The sequence below is a fragment of the Bombina bombina genome, chromosome 10, assembly GCF_027579735.1.
Source record: "Bombina bombina isolate aBomBom1 chromosome 10, aBomBom1.pri, whole genome shotgun sequence".
NCBI classification, from domain to species: domain Eukaryota; kingdom Metazoa; phylum Chordata; class Amphibia; order Anura; family Bombinatoridae; genus Bombina; species Bombina bombina.
Genome location: NC_069508.1, coordinates 94,009,342 through 94,029,290, shown reverse-complemented (window position 1 = coordinate 94,029,290; position 19,949 = coordinate 94,009,342). Strand labels below are relative to the sequence as shown.

General features: G+C 36.8%; 1 protein-coding gene across 1 annotated transcript in view; it reads right to left on the bottom strand.

Moving 5' to 3' along the window:
* Positions 1 to 4,669: 4,669 nt before the first annotated feature.
* LPAR3 (lysophosphatidic acid receptor 3) overlaps positions 4,670 to 19,949 on the bottom strand; it is a 193,458-nt gene continuing 178,178 nt past the window's right edge. The window contains 4 exon segments of the mRNA XM_053693241.1: positions 4,670 to 4,884; positions 4,887 to 4,983; positions 4,986 to 5,084; positions 5,086 to 5,126. Coding sequence (XP_053549216.1) covers positions 4,787 to 4,884; positions 4,887 to 4,983; positions 4,986 to 5,084; positions 5,086 to 5,126 — 335 coding nt within the window. The 3' untranslated portion in view covers positions 4,670 to 4,786.

Below are 19,949 nucleotides of genomic sequence, written 5' to 3'. Positions count from 1 at the left end.
CTACTTGCGCATTCTAAATGAGAATCCTCCGCTCCGAGTTACATAAAGCTAGCCATCCCGATGAAAGTAAACAGTGAATCAGTACGAAAGGAATGATTTACCGTTTACTTTCATCGGATGCTATCTTATGTACCCGGAGCAGAGGATTCTCATTTAGAAATGTGCAAGTAGCGTAAGAATTGCGCATGCGCATTCCATAGCAATGAGTTAGTTGAGAGCACGGGAGCGTGCAGGTCCTATTTCAAAACTTTAGAGAGAGGCTGATTATTACACTGTACGGATACGGAAATAAAAATGAAATTACTAAGTGAAAAGATGTTTTTTTTATATAAGCCACATCGATGTGCTAGTTAGGGTAAGAGCATCTACAATATGTTTCGCAATACATACGACTTTACCATCACTTTAAGTTTTAGTTTCTCTTGTTGCTGTTTTAATTGCATCTGAGCTGAATAAACTGCTCTGTGTATCTACTATCAAATAGTGCTTGCTCCTGCTCTCCATGTTAAATACACAGAAAATACAACATGGTGTCAGAAGTGCTGAACCAGTCACTTGCCTGAGTAAAGACATTGTAAGGACTTTCTCTGCAGTTTCACAAAAAGAATGAAAAAGCACAACATTACTAGCCTCTAATGGGGGCAAAAGAACAAATAATTTATCATGACATTCAGTTGTCATAAAGTAATGAAACTGCTATACTCCCAAATCTAGTTCCATTATCTTTTAAAAAAAAATGTACATTCTTTCATTTAAACCCAACAGAAACCATGGTAACTGGTTCCCTTTAATACATGATAAAGTATTTTATATTACAGTATAACTGCAGTATAATAATTAATTACTTTTACTACACTACAGACATTGGACAATATTTTATGAAGGTCTGTAACTTTACATTAGGAAAGAATTATATTATTGTACATAGGCATATATATTTTTTACTTGTACTTTGAAATTTGTTTTACTTATTGTACATTCATATAAACAATGACATCAATTATTTGCATTACTGTATATTATAGTAACATGCTTAAAAAGGATTGCTGTAAGATTACATAAACCATGGGCATACTTAGATGTCAGAGAGGTCTGCAATGCGCAGCAAAGCCAAACAACATTATTTCTCAAAAATTAGAGCCTGTACAATCACAGCCATATATTCTAAATTGGTTTAGTGACTTCAGTCCTATGCTTATATGACAACTTTTATAGGGCTGCCATGATTACATTTATTTTGAAGGTTCAATAAATGTGAGGAGACTGGAAATATTTCAGCTGAAGCATAAAAAAATGGAGAGAGGATCCTAAGAGGTGGAAAACAACTGTATCAGCGGATATAGGATGTGTTTAGACTAAAGGCAGGATCCCTAGAGGCAGGGGTGTAACTAAACCTCACTGTGCCACAGGGCAAAGGCTGAGACAGGCCCCCTTTTTAACAAAGCCATTTCGGCTGTTTTAAATCAACAGAAGCTGAGCCTACAGCCACACAGGAGCAAGATAAGCTGTTTCTCTGTTAAAGGATATGCCGTTGGGCAGACTTCCAGTACAAAATATGGTGGCAGTTTTTTTCTGTACAGTCACACTATGGCAGCCATCTTGGAAACCCTGCCACCATATTTGTAAAGGCAAATCCATATACATTTCTCATGCTGTGATCCCCAATTTTCACTCAGAGGTGCCAGGGATGAGTTAGAGCCCAGACTCCACCTGGCTTCTTGTAGCAAAACTAATACAGATTACAGGTCCAGATGGGCGCCATAAAGGTATAGGCTTCATTTCCATTAAGATGCCTGAAACCCCTGCAGTCACACCACTGCCCTGAGGAGAGTTCAGTGAAAATACCATTTTAATTAAATGCTCTTTTTCAGTTTTGTTTCACTATAAATGCTCTTTTCTATGTACATTATAGATGCTGAAAATGTTGGGGCTGAGGCCGGGGCAAAAAAAAAAACTTAGCAAATAAAGTCACTGGCAAAAAGTGCAGCAGGAGAGATTTGTTTGTTCTACATAAAAGCTGCACAACACTTTTAAAAATAGTGGCTTTGTTTATAACAACAAAGTTACTCAAGTAGGATAAAAAGAGGAAAAGAACAAAATTCAAGGAGGGGCAGCCATCTTGTGCCCCCTTCCCATCTCCAGTTCAGAGGATCCAAATAGCTCTGTAAGCTGCATTCCTCACCTATATATCTTTGCAGCATTTAATTTAAGGATTGAGTAAATTAATTTAAAGTACATTGTAATGCCCCATTTATTATGAGGTTTGCATAGTTGGCAACAGTCCCTGATTTCCAGGGCAGTCCCTGGATTTTGTTGTATGTCCCTGGATTTTTTTTGTCCCTGGAAATGCTATTCCTTTTGCCCAACATTTGGTGTGTGCATATATAGATATATATATATATATATATATATATATATACACACACACATATATATATATACACACACACAGATAGATGATACATAGATAGATATAGTGTATTATTTTAAAAATAATTCATTCCTATGGAATTTTGTTATTATTAATGAATGGGTTCAGATATTATTTGTAAGCATAATTTTGATGCTGTGCTGTAAAATAACCATATGCCCAGAATGTGTTCCAGGGACTGGGTAGTGGAAGAGCTTGATGCTGTAAATCTGTATAATAAACTATGGATAAGTCTAAATTATACTATTACTGTCAAATGGGTGTGTTTTGATTACAGAACTGAGTGGGCGGAGCAGTTGAACAGTAGGTCGGCAATACTCCAGTAACCCACTTGCTTGCTCTGCTGCAAAGTGTCCCTGGATTTTTCGTTTAAATGTTGGCAACTATGGGTTTGAGTAAATCAATTTGAGGGCACATGTAATGCCAATTTAAAATGATTAAAATGCTTTAATATTGAAAGTCTGTTAAGGGCATGTTTTAAATAAGGGAAAAATAATTTTAGTTACCGTGTTCCACCCCAACTACCTGCCTTTGTCTACTTATAATGCTAAAAGGGTATTAGAAAGTCACTGTATGTATTAAAGGGACAACAACCCCCCCCCAAAAAAAACTTTCATGGCTCAGATAGAACATACACTTTTAAATAACTTTCCAATTCACTTCTATTATCAAATGTTCTTCATTTTCTTGGTATCCTTTGTTATAAAACAGGGATTTAAGATCAGGAGTGTTCACGTGGCATGTGCACGCTACCTACCTAGGTATCTATTCAACAAATAATAATATGAGACTTAAGCAAATCTGATACTAGAAGTACATTGGAAACTTTTAAAAAAATTGTATTCTCTATCTGAGTAATGAAAAAAGTAAGCCCCATGTGTGTTGAAATGATAGCACTTTCCAAAACCTGCCAGAACTCAGTTATTCTTTTATATTTAAATTTTTATTCTGAACAGCCAATTAAAGACACTCTTTCATATGAAGTGTTCCATTGCATACTGCAGTTTTTCTAAAGGTTTTATTAAAGGAACAGTCTAGTCAAAATTAAACTTTCATGATGCAGATAGAGCATAGCATTTTAAGCAACTTTCTAAATTTAGTCATATTATCATTTTTTCTTCGTTCTCTTAGTATCTTTATTTGAATGTAAGCTTAAGAGCCGGCCCATTTTTTGGTTCAGAACCTGGGGCTACATTTTAGGCCACCGATAGAAAGTGCTACTGCAGGCTCTGAACCAAAAATGGGGCGGGCTCCTATGCTTACATTCTTGCTTTTTTCAAATAAAGATACCAACAGAACAAAGAAAAAATTGATAGTAGGAGTAAAATTAGAAAGGTGTTTAAAATTACTTGCTCTATCTGACTCTTGAAACGTTTAATTTTGATTAGGACTATTCCTTCAACACCTGCAACACGCCACACATTGACTTTTTAGATCAGAGAAGGAGCTTATTATATTTATCCTAACCTAACTGACCACAGCAAAATTCTCTAGGGACTTTTCAAGGCTGTATACCTGGTAGCAAACTGCATTTTTTATTAACAAAAGTACAGTTTTATATGCTTGTTAAACAGTCATGTTTTTATGAAGACGTTTTGAAATGCAATTCTTAATTTATGATACATCTTATGTAAATATAAATATTACTTTTATGTCTCTTTAACTTGGATTTAGAGACGCAATAAAAAGTGCCACTTAGTGTCTCAAAAAGAACAAAGCAACAGAGCAATGGACTTTTAGTAAAGAAAAACCAAGCTAATGTCTTCTCCTGTGGGGAAAAAATGCCCAGTAGCTTTCAATATCCCCAAAAATACTGGACAATCTGTCCTTGAATACAATGCACCCCCCCACCACCACCAAAAGCTCAACATTAGCCCCCACTCTTAATCCCAACATGTATATTATTGACAAATAAACAGTCATTTTACCCCTTGGCTGCCAGTAAACATAAAAAATAAAATAAATTTTACCTCCTCTGGCTGACATTAACAAACGTAAACAAAAATTATTTGATCCCTTGACTATCCCTCGCTTCTATCTGCTCCATATTTGTAATGCGTTTGGGCCTTTAAATTTAGCGAACGCTCGGGGGCTTTAAAAGAACTGGACATTTGAGAGTCTAGTATTTTTGTGAAGATTTAACTGAGCAGGCTGCTAAATTATTGACACCTTGGGCAACAATAATGTTTTCTTTAATGCCTTTTTTCATCTGATCATATTGTATAGTATGGCCAGATATTTTTAATTCATTTTTTTTATCCCATTTTATTTCTTGACAGTGCAGAAAAATGTAAAATACAGATTAAAAATATAATAATAAAACTTTTCACTATGTAAAATTCAACAACTTTCAACTTATATGCCATTGGTTAATGGGCATTTGGCTACTGAGTTCTCTAGATAATGACTGGAGGTGTCGTTACTTCTTGTGCTAGTCACTGTTGACGGAATTCCTTGAAGATCGGTGATCATGACCAGTGTATAAGAAAACAACAAATCATCTTCTTGAAAGTCCTCCACATCTCCTCATCCTTGTAGGAGTAAAATGATTGGATTCATGGACAGAGTTCATCAGGGCAAGCAGAAGAAACCACCGTTTTACATGTTGCAACCCACAGTTAGTGCAATTCAGGCCATCAAGAAGCAAGACCACCCATCCCAGGTGTCCAGCAAACCACAAACGCATCCTAATGAGCTAAAACAAAAAAAAGCATATCAATTGCTAATTCTCGAATGTTGAAAATTTCAGTTACTTAAAGGGATGCTGAACCCAAGTTTTTTTATTTCATGATTCCAATAAAGCAACTTTCTATTTACTCCTATTATCATTTTTTCTTTGTGCCTCTTGGTATCTTTATTTTGAAAAACAGGAATGTAAGGTTATGGAGCCTGTGTAGCGCTTGCTGATTGGTGGCTACCTTTTAGTCACCAATCGGCAAGCGCTATCCAGGTGCTGAACTAAAGATGGGCCAGCTCATAAGCTTATATTCCTGCTTTTCAAATAAAGATACCAAGAGAACGCAAGAAACCTAATAATAGGAGTAAATTAGAAAGGTTGCTTAAAATTGCATGCTCTATCTGAATCATGAAAGAAAAAAATTGGGTTCAATGTCCCTTTTAAAAGGAGTATGAAAACCCAAACCTTTTCTTTCGTAATTCAGACAGAGCATGCAAATTTTTAAAACATTTCTATTATCAAATTTGCTTTGTTCCATGGTACTCTTTGTTGAAGAGATACCTAGGTAGGTTTAATGAGCACTACATGGCAGGAAACATGTGCTGCCCCATCTAGTGCTCTTGCGATGTGGTTAAAATACTTGCAAACTGCTGCCATATAGTGATCCAGACATGGGCTTGGCTTCTGAGCTTATGTCCCTGCTCTTCAACAAAACATACAAGAGAACAAAGAAAGTTTGATAATAATTGTTCATTAGAAAGTTGTTTAAAAAGTGTTTGCTCCTATCTGAATCATGAAAGAAAAATGTTAGATTTCGGTCCCTTTACCTTTGAGTGCTAAGCTGGATTTCCATTTTTTTTCTGTTTTTTCCTATTTAAAATTTTTTTTACCTTTTCTTCCCCCCCAGATCCTCAATACTTAAAACGTTGAAAAGGTTAGGCGGATTAACCTTTCCATCGGTGGGTCTTGAGGGTCTGTAGCTGCTTATATGCCTGAGATAAGGCTTCTAAGCAGCATGCCCCCTTTCCCTATACTTTGTATTGTACATTTAAGGGACAGTAAACACCAGAATTTTTGTTGTTTAAAAAGAAAGATAATCCCTTTATTACCCATTCCCCAGTTTTGCATATCCAACACAGTTATAATAATACACGTTTTACCTCTGTAATTATCTTGTATCCTAAGCTCTGCTGACTGCTCCCCTTATTTCAGTTCTTTTGACAGACTTGCAGTTTAGCCAATCAGTGCTCACTCCTAGGTCACCTTTACGTGCATGAGCTCAATGTTATCCTATAAGAAACATGTGAACTAATGCCCTCTAGTGGTCAAAAATGTATTCAGATTAGAGGCAGTCTTCAAGGTCTCAAGAAAATAGCATATGAACCTCCTAGTGTTTAGCTTTCAACTACAGAATACCACAGAGAACAAAGCAGGAATTGGTGATAAAAGTTAATTCGGGAAGTTGTTTAAAATTGCATGCCCTATTTAAATCATGAAACGTTTTTTTTTGGACTTGACTGTCCCTTTAAATAAAGTTGTGCGGTGACATCATCATGTCATTACGCGTAACGTGAAGCCCCGGCGATGCCTGTCACCATACAGGCCCGATCGCCGGGGGGTGGGAGTCGGTAGGAGCCCCCCAAATTGCTAAAAAAATGTGGTCGAGTACTAGCGACGGCTCTGAGCTGTCAGCATACAAGGGGTTAAAAACATATGCATAAAGCATTGAAATACAAATATGTACAATGTCTATTGTAATGTCTAAGTAAACGCTTTAAACACATGACACTGTAACACATGCCATTAAAATAAACTGTTTTTTCCATCATATTCACTCTGAGAGACAACACCCGCTACTGACTTAGCTCAGACATGTTGGAACAAGCTATGTCAGGAAAATACAATCACTTGGAAAACGACAGAGAGGTTTTTGTGTAAAAGGGCTGCCAACTTATAGGGGCAGTCTAGTCAAAATTAAACTTTCATGATTCAGATAGGGCATGTAATTTTAAACAACTTTCCAATTTACTTCTATTATCTAATTTGCTCAGTTCTTTAGATATCCTTTGTTGAAGAAATAGCAATGCACATGTGTGAGCCAATCACACAAGGCCTCTATGTGCAGCAACCAATCAGCAGCTACTGAGCATATCTAGATATGCTTTTCAGCAAGTGATATCAAGAGAATGAAACAAATTAGATAATAGAAGTAAATTAGAAAGTTGTTTAAAATGACATGCTCTTTCTAAATCACGAAAGAAAAAATTTGGGTTTCATGTCCCTTTAAAGTAATAAAAGAAGCAAACTCCAGCGTGTGGGTTCATTTATATTTCTATGCTTCCAAATAGTTCCATAGCATTGAAGCAATTCATTTAATGCATTTCCTTTAAATGGAAGCATTTTCAAATTTTTACTTTTCTTTTTGTTAGTTTTTTTGTTTAGATTTGTAAATAAATGTTCCTGTACTGGGTAAAAATGCTTATGTTTGAGTAGCATGTTACTGTCTACCAATTAAGCTGTGGGAGTTTTGGTTATCAGCCAATAAGCAGTCAGTCCTTAAAGCACTTAAAGGGACACTGAACCCAAAAATTTTGATTTTAAATAAAGATAGCAAGAGAACAAAGAAAAATTGATAATAGGAGTAAATTAGAAAGTTGCTTAAATTTGCATGCTCTATCTGAATCATGAAAGAAAGAAAAAATTGGGGTTAGTGTCCCTTTAAGTATCCAGTAGTGTAGGATCTGTACACATTCTCTTTCAAGAAAAGATACAAAGCAAAAAATGTAAACAGAAGTGAATTTAACCCCTTAATGACCGGACCATTTTTCAATTTTCTTACCCTTAATGACAATGGCTATTTTTACATTTCTGCAGTGTTTGTGTTTAGCTGTAATTTTCCTCTACTCGTTTACTGTACCCACACATATTATATACCGTTTTTCTCGCCATTAAATGGACTTTCTAAAGGTACCATTATTTTCATCATATCTTATAATTTACTAAAAAAAAATGATAAAATATGAGGAAAAAATGGAAAAAAACACACTTTTTCTAACTTTGACCCCCAAAATCTGTTACACATCTACAATCACCAAAAAAAACCATGCTAAATAGTTTATAAATTTTGTCCTGAGTTTAGAAATACCCAATGTTTGCACGTTCTTTGCTTTTTTTGCAATTTATGGGGCAATAAATACAAGTAGCACTTTACTATTTCCAAACCACTTTTTTTTCAAAATTAGCGCTAGTTACTTTGGAACCCTGATATCTGTCAGGAATACCTGAATATCCCTTGACATGTATATATTTTGTTTTAGAAGACATCCCAAAGTATTGATCTAGGCCCATTTTGGTATATTTCATGCCACCATTTCACCGCCAAATGCGATAAAAAAAAAAAAGTTCACTTTTTCACAAATTTTGTCACAAACTTTAGGTTTCCCACTGAAATTATTTATAAACAGCTTCTGCAATTATGGCACAAATGGTTGTAAATTCTTCTCTGGGATCCCCTTTTTCAGAAATAACAGACTTATATGGCTTTGTGGTTGCGTTTTGGTAATTAGAAGGCCGCTAAATGCCGCTGCGCACCACACGTGTTTTATGTCCAGGAGTGAAGGGGTTAATTAGGGAGCTTGTAGGGAGCTTGTAGTGTTAATTTTAGCTTTAGTTTAGTGTAGTAGACAACTCCAAGTATTGATCTAGGCCAATTTTGGTATATTTCATGCCACCATTTCACCGCCAAATGCGAGCAAATAAAAAAAACCTTTAAATTTTTCACAATTTTAGGTTTCTCACTGAAATTATTTACAAACAGTTTGTGCAATTATGGCACAAATGGTTGTAAAAGCTTCTCTGGGATCCCCTTTGTTCAGAAATAGCAGACATATATGGCTTTGGCGTTGCTTTTTGTTAATTAGAAGGCCGCTAAATGCTGCTGCGCACAACACGTGAATTATGCCCAGCAGTGAAGGAGTTAATTAGGTAGCTTGTAGGGCGCTGGCAGGGTTAATTTTAGCTTTAGTGTAGAGATCAGCCTCCACCTGACACATCCCACCCCCTGATCCCTCCCAAACAGCTCTCTTCCCTCCCCCACCCCACAATTGTCCCCGCCATCTTAAGTACTGGCAGAAAGTCTGCCAGTACTAAATAAAAGGAGTTTTTTTTTATTTTATTTTTAAAAAAAATGTATTCTGCTGTAATGGAGCCCTGCCTTAGCCCCCAACCTCCCTGATCCCCCACCAAACAGCTCTATAACCCTCCCTGCTACTTAATTGCCGCCATCTTGGGTACTGGCAGCTGTCTGCCAGTACCCAATTTGCCCCCAAAAATATTTATAAATTTTGCCCCCAAAAATATTTATAAACTTTTCTGTAGTGTAGCAGCCCCCCCCCCTCAATACCCCCAAAACCCCCCCCCCCCCCCCCAGATCCTTTTATATATATTTTTTTTTTTTATGTTTTGAACTTTTTTTTTTTTCATTGGTGTCAGTGGCTAATATGCGCGCACGCGCGCGGCCCCACGTGCACGCGCGCGCCCGCACGCTGCCGCCTCTTTGCTTCCCTTCCCCCCGGAACACTGCACCATTGATACCGGTGCAGAGCGGGCCACAGAGTGGCTCTCTCTGCATCGGAGGCTTGTTAAAAGGTATTGCAGGATGCCTCCATATCGAGGCATCACTGCAATACCCTGAGAGCTGCTGGAAGCAATTGCGATCGCTTCCAGCACTCTCTTAAACAACTGACGTACCAGGTACGTCCATTGTCACTAACTGCTAGTTTTTGCAGGACGTACCTGGTACGTCAGTTGTCATTAAGGGGTTATAGTAACATTATACATTGCCGAAAATACTGCTGCCATAGACTCCCAAGCTCCTTTCAGCTTGCCTAGATTTACACATCAGCAAAGGATACCTAAAGAACAAAGCAAATGTAATAATATAAGTAAATTGGAAAGTTGTTTAAAAATGCAAAGTTTAATTTTGACTTTACCTGTTTCTTTAATGAATATTAGGGAAAACCTCAGAATCACTGCATGAAATTACTTGCCCTTGCACCCACCCCATAATACTCATATATTGTAAACTCTCTAATACAATAAGATGTTATATAAGTTATATTTCAACATTAATTACACGCATGTTGGATTAGGCATTGCACCTGCCCTTGAAACTAATAGTCATGCACTGAAGACAGATATCTAGAATACAGCAGCACGCTCCTTGTACACAGTGTTAAGGTGCGGATTTATCCTTTCATATAGAACTTGTTTTATTAGGCTGTGTATGTTGCTCAACCTGTTTTTTTGAAAAATCATAATATACAATTCTGAACAATGTAAATAATGACAGACAAGTGATGAATGGCTTAAAGGGCCACTAAACCCAAAATCTTTCTTTCATGATTCAGATAAAGAATACAAATTTAAACAACATTACAATTTACATCTATTACTTATTTTGCTTCATTTTTTAGTTATCCTTAGTTGAAGAAAAAGCAATGCACATGGGTGAGCCAATCACATGAGGCTTCTATGTGCAGCAACCAATCAGCAGCCACTGAGCATATCTAGATATGCTTTTCAGCAAAGAATATCAAGAGAATAAAACAAATGAGATAATAGAAGTAAATTAGAAATATGTTTAAAATTGCATTCTCTTTCTAAATCATGAAAGAAAAAAATGTGGGTTTCATGTCCCTTTAAGCAGCAGCTTTTAGTTTTTTTTTACTTGTAATTCATCTTAAAACTAAATTATTTCAGAAGTAATACACTGTTTAAAATTTCTAATATATTAAAGGGATATGAAACCCATTTTTTTTTTCTTCTTTCATGATTCAGATAGAGCAGGCAATTTTAAACAGCTTTATAATTTACTTCTATTATCATTTTTTTCTTTGCTCTCTTGCTATCTTTTGTTGAAAAGCAGGGATGTAAAGCTCAGGAGCCAGTCCTTTGCTAGAGTGCTATATCGCAGAAGTTTTCAATGTAGTGCTCCAGATGCTACCTAGGTTTCTCTTTAACACAGAATATCATGGGAACAAGGCAAATTTGACAAAATAAGTAAATTGGAAACTATTTTAAAATGGTTTGCTCTGTCTGAATCACAAAAGAAAATATTTGGGTTTCATATCCTTTTAAACACACATTTTAAGCTCCCATAATTCACATAAAGTTTACAGTTAAAGGGACAATAAGAACCTTTAAATTGCAATACATTTCTGACACCTTAAAACAAATGAATGTCTTGTTTGCTGCAACTGTTTTTCAGCAGCCAAACTCCACCCACCGGTTGCTTTATTTGGAGGAGCCAATCTGGCTTTGCAGACAAAAAGGCTAGCCAAGGTCATTAGTATAAAGTAGGGTGACCATATCTAAGGGGAAAAAGGGACACTTCCTGGATGACACAAAACTTACTCAAAATAAAAAGGATGAGCGTTTTTGTTGTAGCATTTGAAGCCATTTATTAAATTAAATAATGAAAATATTAGCTGTCACTATCATCACTGTTAAATGACAACTTCTCATGTACTAATGCTAAAAACATACATATAACAATATATACCAGGCATAATCAACTGTAATTCCTACCAGTCGTAACTAGTAATTTTTCAAATTTGTTAGGCAGAATACTCCATCTATGTAAGGCAGTTTTTATTTTATTTTATATTTTGAAAGCTGTTTCTTCTACCTCTCACATACCCCAACACATTTAGTAATATAAATAACATATTCCCAACAGATATCATTTCACAATAATGTACAAATTAAACTTTCATAATTCAGATAGGGCATGCAATTTTAAACAACTTTCCAATTTACTTTTATCATCAAATTTGCTTTGTTTTCTTGGTATTCTTTGTTGAAAGCTAAACCTAAAAACCTAGGTAGGCTCATATGCTAATTTCTAAGCCCTTCTCTGATCTCAGTGCATTTTGACAGTTTTTTACAGCTAGATGGTGCTAGTGCATGTGTGCCATATAGATAACATTGTGCTCATTCCTATGGAGTTATTTATGAGTCAGCACTGATTGGCTAAAATGCAAGTCTGTCAAAAGAACTGAAATAAGGGGGTAGTCTGCAGAGGCTTAGATACCAGTTAATCACAGAGGTAAAAAGTGTATTAATATAACAGTCCTAGTTATGTAAAACTGGGGAATGTTTAATAAAGGGATTATATATATTTTTAAACAATAACAATTCTAGAGTAGACTGTCCTTTTAATATTCTAAAGTCCCCTGGAGTAGACTGTCCCCTCAGTCTAATGTATAGCCAAGCAAAGTGAGGTAAGAAAAAGGAATAAGAGCTATAAAAGAATCAGGGGAAAAAGATATTCTTAAATAAACATAAGGGTGGGGTCTCATGGACTCTCGCCACCATGAAAAAAATTAATTTATTAGGTAAGCATAAATTACGTTTTCTTTCATACAGGTGGTAAGAGTCCACAATCCATTACTTCTTGGAACTAATTCCCAAGCTGTGGAGTCCACGAGTAATAAAATAAAGTAAGGGATTTTAAAAAATATATTTTTTCACTGAGAAATGCACTTAAAATAAATCAAACAGACCAAAAAAATTAAACTGAGACAACTGCCTAAAGAACCTTCCTACCAAAGGCTGCTTCCGACGAAGCAAAAACATCAAACTGGTAGAATTTTGTAAAAATATGCAAAGAAGACCAAGTAGCTGCCTTACAAATCTAGTCAACTGAAGCCTCATTCTTGAAGGCCCAAGAAGTGGCAACATCCTAGTAGAATGTAGTAGTTATCCACTGCGATGGAGGCTCACCTGCTTCCAAGTAAGCTTTGTGAATCAAAAGTTTCATCCAAGAGGCCAAAGAAACAGCAGCAACTTTCTGACCTTTCCTATTACCAGAAAAGTGAATGAACAAACTAGAAGTTTGTCTAAAGTTCTTAGTAACATCAATGTATTATTTCAATGCCCTAACAACATACAAAGTATGCAAAGATCTCTCTGAAGCATTCTTGGGATTAGGACACAAAGAAGGAACAACAATCTCTCTGCTAAAGTTGTCTGAAGAAACAACCTTAGGCAAAAAGACAAAAGTAGTCCGTAAAACTGTCTTATCCTGATAAAAATCATATAAGGAGGATTACAAAAAGGAACAGATTACACTGAAACTCTTCTAGCAGAAGAGATAGCCAAAAGAGATTCTCTTTCCAACAGAGGCCAAGCTTGAAGAGCCATGAAAATTGCACGTAGTTCTAGAACATTTATAGGTAACCCTGCCTTCCGAGGATCCCAAACTCCCTGTGCTCTCAAGGACCCCCAAAAAGCTCCCCAAACTTGCAGCTGAAGTAATCACAGTCCAGGTAGGACAAGCAAAAGAATCCCCCTGAATAATAAACTGATGATCTAGCCACCAAGTCAGAGACTGATTTGTATTGGGATCCAAAAATATATTTTGAGACAGCTAAGTTTAGTCTCTGCACTATGATGAAGCATACAAAGCTAAAAAGGTCTCATGTGAAAACGAGCAAATCAGACCTAGAACTCCTATACATAGAGCAGCAGAGGAGAAAGAGAGAGACTGAAGGTTCAGACAGGCTAACATCAATCTTAACCTTCTCTGCTATGTTAGCAAAAGACTCATGGAGACTGAATCGATTTGAAAACCCAAAAAAGTTACCTTTGGTAGAGGAATCAAAGAAAGTTTGGAAAATTGATCCTTTAGAGTTCTGCTAAAGAAAAAGATGGAGCTTGAACCAAGATGTTGTCCAGGTAAGATAACACTGCAATACCCTGAGTTCAATACATTATTAATATCCTCCTATAATAAACAAACAGAAGGTGCATTAATACCTAAAGAAACAGCATTATGTTGGTCTGAATGCATTAATAAGTCTAAACATGAGTCAAATAAATTATCTGAAGAAGGTACCTCAGCTTTTTTACAATAAGCACAGCTAATAATGGTAAAAAGGTGTTTAGGGGAACTCTCTGGTAGATTTAGGCACAGAATCCGTCTGCTCCATTATTGCATTTGACAAATCAATGCAATAAACACTATAACCCCCTTAACAAACTCTTGAGGAATACAAATCACTTACCCCCTTCCAAATAGCTTTTTAATAATCACAGGTACAATGTAAACTGCAAAACAAAGCAGGAGACATTAACATTACATTCGTACGGCAGATAACACTCATGAGTATGAAATAAACTCGTGCAAAAAACTAACAGCTATAAGGGATTTAACCCGACGTGCGCTAACCAGATATGCATAAACCAGCTGAAGCGTGAAAGTAACTATAGTAAAAATAAAGGATTGTGCGATAACCCGACGTGTGCCAACCCCGACTTGTATTAAACCCAAAGGCTGATGCACAAAATTCAAACTAAGCACATCAAAAAAGCTGATGTGCGCAAAACAGCAGGTGGAATAATATAAAAGATTCTGTTCCTGGGCCATATATATTAATATATATATATATATATATATATATACACAGTATATATATTGTAGTTGAAAAAGGAGAGCGCCACACACTGAGAAATGTATATCAACTAAAAAAATTTTTATGCCACTAGTATATACTAGGTATCTAATCACTTGATTAAGGGCTGAACTGCAGTTGTTTTTAGAAACAAGAAAGGTTGTCAGAGAGTACATAAACAGCGCTGTATACAGCAAATATAAACTAGAAATACACAATGTGTAGAAAAAAAACAAAACTTTATTTTACTGACAGATCATATCTTAGAACATTTAAAAAGATATAGCATATACCTATTCAAAAAGCAATAGTATTAAATGTTGCTATTGTATATAGTCCTAACACATAGGTTAAAAAACTATTTGCACAATGGAGGGCAAATAAAAGTTTTTGGGATAAAATAGAGCACTATTGTCCCCACTTTCATACAAATTTACAACATACAAATATGCAGTATTAAATCACTATAAAAACCTATTAAAAAACTAATAATCATATAGTAGAAGAGCGAGAGAAACTTTAATACAGAGTCTGGCCAGGCAAGTGTTTGCAGTTTCTCTCGTTCTTCATTTATCAGAGTACTATATGATTTTTAGTTTTTTAATAGGTTTTTAATAGCGCTGTTTATATACTCTTATATTTATATATATATATATATATATATATATATATATATATATATATATATATATATATATATATATATATATATATATATAATAATAGTGCCCATATTTAATATAGTTATTGAGTGTCTAAGCAGCAGACAGTCAAACCAGTACTGAAACATATGAGCAGAGGTTATAGAACAGGAGTATATTCCATAGAGGGAGGCAAAATACCAGTCCATATGACCAATTATGGATGGTTTAAGAAAGATTTTCCATGAGATGAAAAAAAGAATCACAAACCATACCCCATATACATTCCTCTGACAAGCACTGTACTCTGAGGGGAAGCTCGGCCACAAAGACTGAAAACCACTTTCTCTAAAGAATCAAATGCACATCTTCATTCTTCAACCACCTCCAGCGGAGGCAAAGTAAAAACTGAGGTATGTGTGAGGAGTTTTATAGGGCTTTTGGGGTTTGGGAATCCTTGCCTCCTCCTAGTGGTAGAGAAGAGTAATTCTCAAAGGTAATGAATTGTGTACTATCACCACCTGTATAAAAGAAATCCACAATTTTCAGAGCTAAATTAAACAAAAATGTACGTTGGATTTGGGTAAGGGGTTAAAGGACCCCTAAATACAGTAGAATTTAATAATTGACAAATATACAATGAAAATACAATGCAATAGCGCTTACTTTGAATTTGAAATGAGCAGTAGATTATTTTCTGGCAAATTTCAAGGTTAAGAGAACAAAACAAATTAGCTAATAGCGTTAAAATGAAAAGTTGTTTTAAATCAAATTCTCTATCTAAATCATGAAAGAAAGAAAAAGGGTTTTCATGTTTCTTTAAACATTTTATCTCAAAGTGATTAATATACTGGCTTTGAGCCATATGACAATGCTATTGTCCCCAGATGTAGGTTTATACAGCACAAGAAGCTCAGGGGAACCTTCATAAGAACAAGCTAGGATGGAACAGATTAAAAAAAATATCGGAGGCAATTAGCAGAGTATCACCTTTCCCTCATACAAGCAAAGATATTACTGCTACTAAGAACGCACATATAATCTGTGTCTCAGGCACATGGTCAATATACACAGACAATGTCAGCGTGATTGCAGCAAACACTCCAGGCCTCTGCTCCATCTGCGGGTGGGAGAAAAGCACAGTTTGCACAAGTGAATTACATCAATATCAGGCAACATAATACATTTTCACTGCAATGTTGTGTTTTGCCGATTTAAATTTAAAAAAACTTAAATTTTTTTGCAATTTTAGGTTTCTCACTGAAATTATTTACAAATAGCTTGTGCAATTATGGCACAAATAGTTGTTAATGCTTCTCTGGGATCCCCTTTGTTCAGAAATAGCAGACATATATGACTTTGGCGTTGCTTTCTGGTAATTAGAAGGCCGCTAAATGCTGCTGCGCATCACAAGTGTATTATGGCTAGCAGTGAAGGGGTTAATTAGGTAGTTTGTAGGGAGCTTGCAGGGTTAATTTTAGCTTTAGTGTAGAGATCAGCCTCCCACCTGACACATCAGACCCCCTGATCCCTCCCAAACAGCTCCCTTCCCTCCCCCACCCCACAATTGTCCCCGCCATCTTAAGTCTGCCAGTACTAAAATAAAAGGTTTTTAAATTTATTTATTTTTAGCATATTTACATATGCTGTGGTGTAGCATCCCCCCTTAGCCCCCAACCTCCCTGATCCCCCCCAAAACAGCTCTCTAACCCTCCCCATCTGCTTTATTGGCGGCCATCTTGGGTACTGGCAGCTGTCTGCTATTATTTCACAGTCAAAAAAGTGTTGTTTTTTTTAAATGTACACTACTGTTACACCAGATATGAGTGGTGGCACTGGGCAAGTGGGCAGAGTATACGCTGTGAGCCTGACACACACGCTGGCAGGCAGGCAACTGCAATTAGATTACACAGGAAAAAAAAAAAAAAGCAGACTGATGTTCTAGCCCTAAAAAGGGCTTTTTGGGGTGCTGTCCTTACAGCAGAGATCAGATGAGTCCTTCAGGACTGTAGTGGACACTGAATACACTAGCCTAGCTATCGATTTCCCTATTAAATCAGCAGCAGCTACACTGTCCCTCCTCTCACTAAGAATGCAGCTTCCAAATTAATCTAAAATGGATACTGTCCAGGAGGTGGAAGGGTCTGGGAGGGAGGGTCTGCTGCTGATTGGCTGTAATGTGTCTTCTGACTGTGAGGTACAGGGTCAAAGTTTACTCAATGATAAAGAATAGGGGGCGGACCGAACATCGCATATGTTCGCCGTCCGCGGCAGACGCGAACATGCTATGTTCGAAGGGAAGTAATTGGTCTGATGGCTGCTTCCATGGACATCATTCCTTTTGCTCGGTTCCATCTGAGACCCCTACAGTTATGCATGCTCAGACAATGGAACGGAGACCATTCTGACATCTCGCAGAGAATAGCTCTGGATCCCCTAACAAGAGACTCTCTATCTTGGTGTCTTTCGCAGGACCATCTGTCGCAGGGTACATGCTTCCTGAGACCATCCTGGGTGCTTGTGACCATGGATGCCAGCCTTTCAGGCTGGGGAACAGTTTGGAGTTCTGTAAAAGCTCAGGGTCTTTGGACTTAAGAGGAGTCTTCTCTTCCCATAGACATCCTAGAGTTGAGTTTTTAATGCCTTGACAGCCTAGCCTCAACTAGCTTTGGTCCGGTTTATGAGATCCAATCGGCCAACATCGCCATACAGCAACCACCATGGAGGAACTCAGAGTTCATTAGCTATGAAGGAGGTGACTCGCATTCTCCAGTGGGCGGAGTCTCACATTGTCTTTTCTCTGCCATCCACATCCCAGGGGTGGACAACTGGGAAGCAAATTTTCTGAGCAGGCAGACCTTTCATTCTGGGGAGTGAGCTCTCCACCCAGAGGTTTTTACAACGATGGCCCTCAGGTGGTGGGTACCGGAGTTGGATTTGATGGTGTCGCGGCTAAACGCCAAGCTTCCAAAGTATAGTTCTAGATCAAGAGATTCGAAAGCCACTCTGATAGATGCTCTGGTGGTGCCTTGGACCTTCAGTATTGCGTATCTGTTCCCTCCGTTTGCTCTCCTTCCTAGAGTCATTGCTCGTATCAAGCAGTAGAGGGTGTATGATCTAATAGCATATCCTACCAAAATATTTATATTAAGGGCAATTGAATATCTTTTGAGTCACAATTTTTTTCTGTTTCAGAACAGCTTTTATCTCCAGAAACGTGGGACAGCCATGGGGGGTAAATTTGCCCTCTCATACGCCAACCTCTTTATGGGTTGGTAGGAGCTGTCCCACGTTTTTGGAGATAAAAACCCCTTCAAGGACAGGATTATCCAGTTTTACAGATACATAGATGATCTGTTGTTTGTGTTTGAGGGAGATCAGCAAGAGGCAGAGGATTTTTGTAAATATTTGAACAATAACAACCTCAACTTAAACTTTACCAGTGAACAGAGTGATAAAGAAATTAATTTTCTTGATATCACATTAATAAGCACAGACAAAAATACAGTTGAAACTACTATATATAGAAAGTCTACAGCTGGGAACACCATCCTCAAGTACAATTCATGCCACCCAAGACATGTTGTGAAGGGTATCCCTAAGGGGGAATATACCAGAATTAAAAGAAATTGCACAAATGAGGATGAATATCAGGTGAAGTCAAAAGAGGCAACACAAAGGTTCAGGGATAGAGGCTACAGTGAGAAGTTACTTAAAGAGGCAAAATCTAGTGTAGATTTAATTCCCAGACAAGACTTGCTAAAATATAGGAATAAACAGAAAAGAACATCAGAAAATAGCAAGATCAAATTTATTACAACTTACAGTATGGAATACACTAAGGTGTGCAATATTATTAAATATTCCATACCAATTTTGTACTCAGACCCTATCCTTAAGGAGATTCTCAAAGAAGGTTGTGATTTTGTATCTAGAAGAGGTAAGACGATAGCAAATTTTATTTCTCCATCTGATGTAAAAACCAAAAAAACATCCTGCTGGTTAAAACAGAGAAAGGGTTTTTATAAGTGTAGACGCCCAATATGTACAACATGTGACTTTGTTAAGGAAGGAGAGGAATTTAATTCTACTATTACCAATAAGACTTATAAGATACATCATTATATCAACTGTTCTACCACACATGTGGTTTATCTTCTCACATGTAAAATTTGCCACAAACAATATACAGGAAAAACAAAGAGACCGTTAAAAGAGAGGTTCTTGGAGCACTTGCGCTCCATAGAGGATGAGAACACAGACACACCTGTATCAAGGCACTTTAAAGGGACACTGTAACCAAAATTTTTCTTTCGTGATTCAGATTGAGCATGAAATTTTAAGCAACTTTCTAATTTACTCCTATTTTCAATTTTTCTTGGTTCTCTTGCTATCATTATTTGAAAAAGAAGGCATCTAAGCTTTTTTTTGGTTTCAGTACTCTGGACAGCACTTTTTTATTGGTGGATGAATTTATCCACCAATCAGCAAGGACAACCCAGGTTGTTCACCAAAAATGGGCCGGCATCTAAATTTATATTCTTGCATTTCAAATAAAGATACCAAGAGAATGAAGAAAATTTGATAATAGGAGTAAATTAGAAAGTTGCTTAAAATGTCATGCTCTATCTGAATCACGAAAGAAAAATTTTGGTTACAGTGTCCCTTTAAGGTTCTACACAATGCAGATACATCTGCTCTTATCCTACAGGGGATAGATTTTGTCCCACAATGGAGAAGAGGAG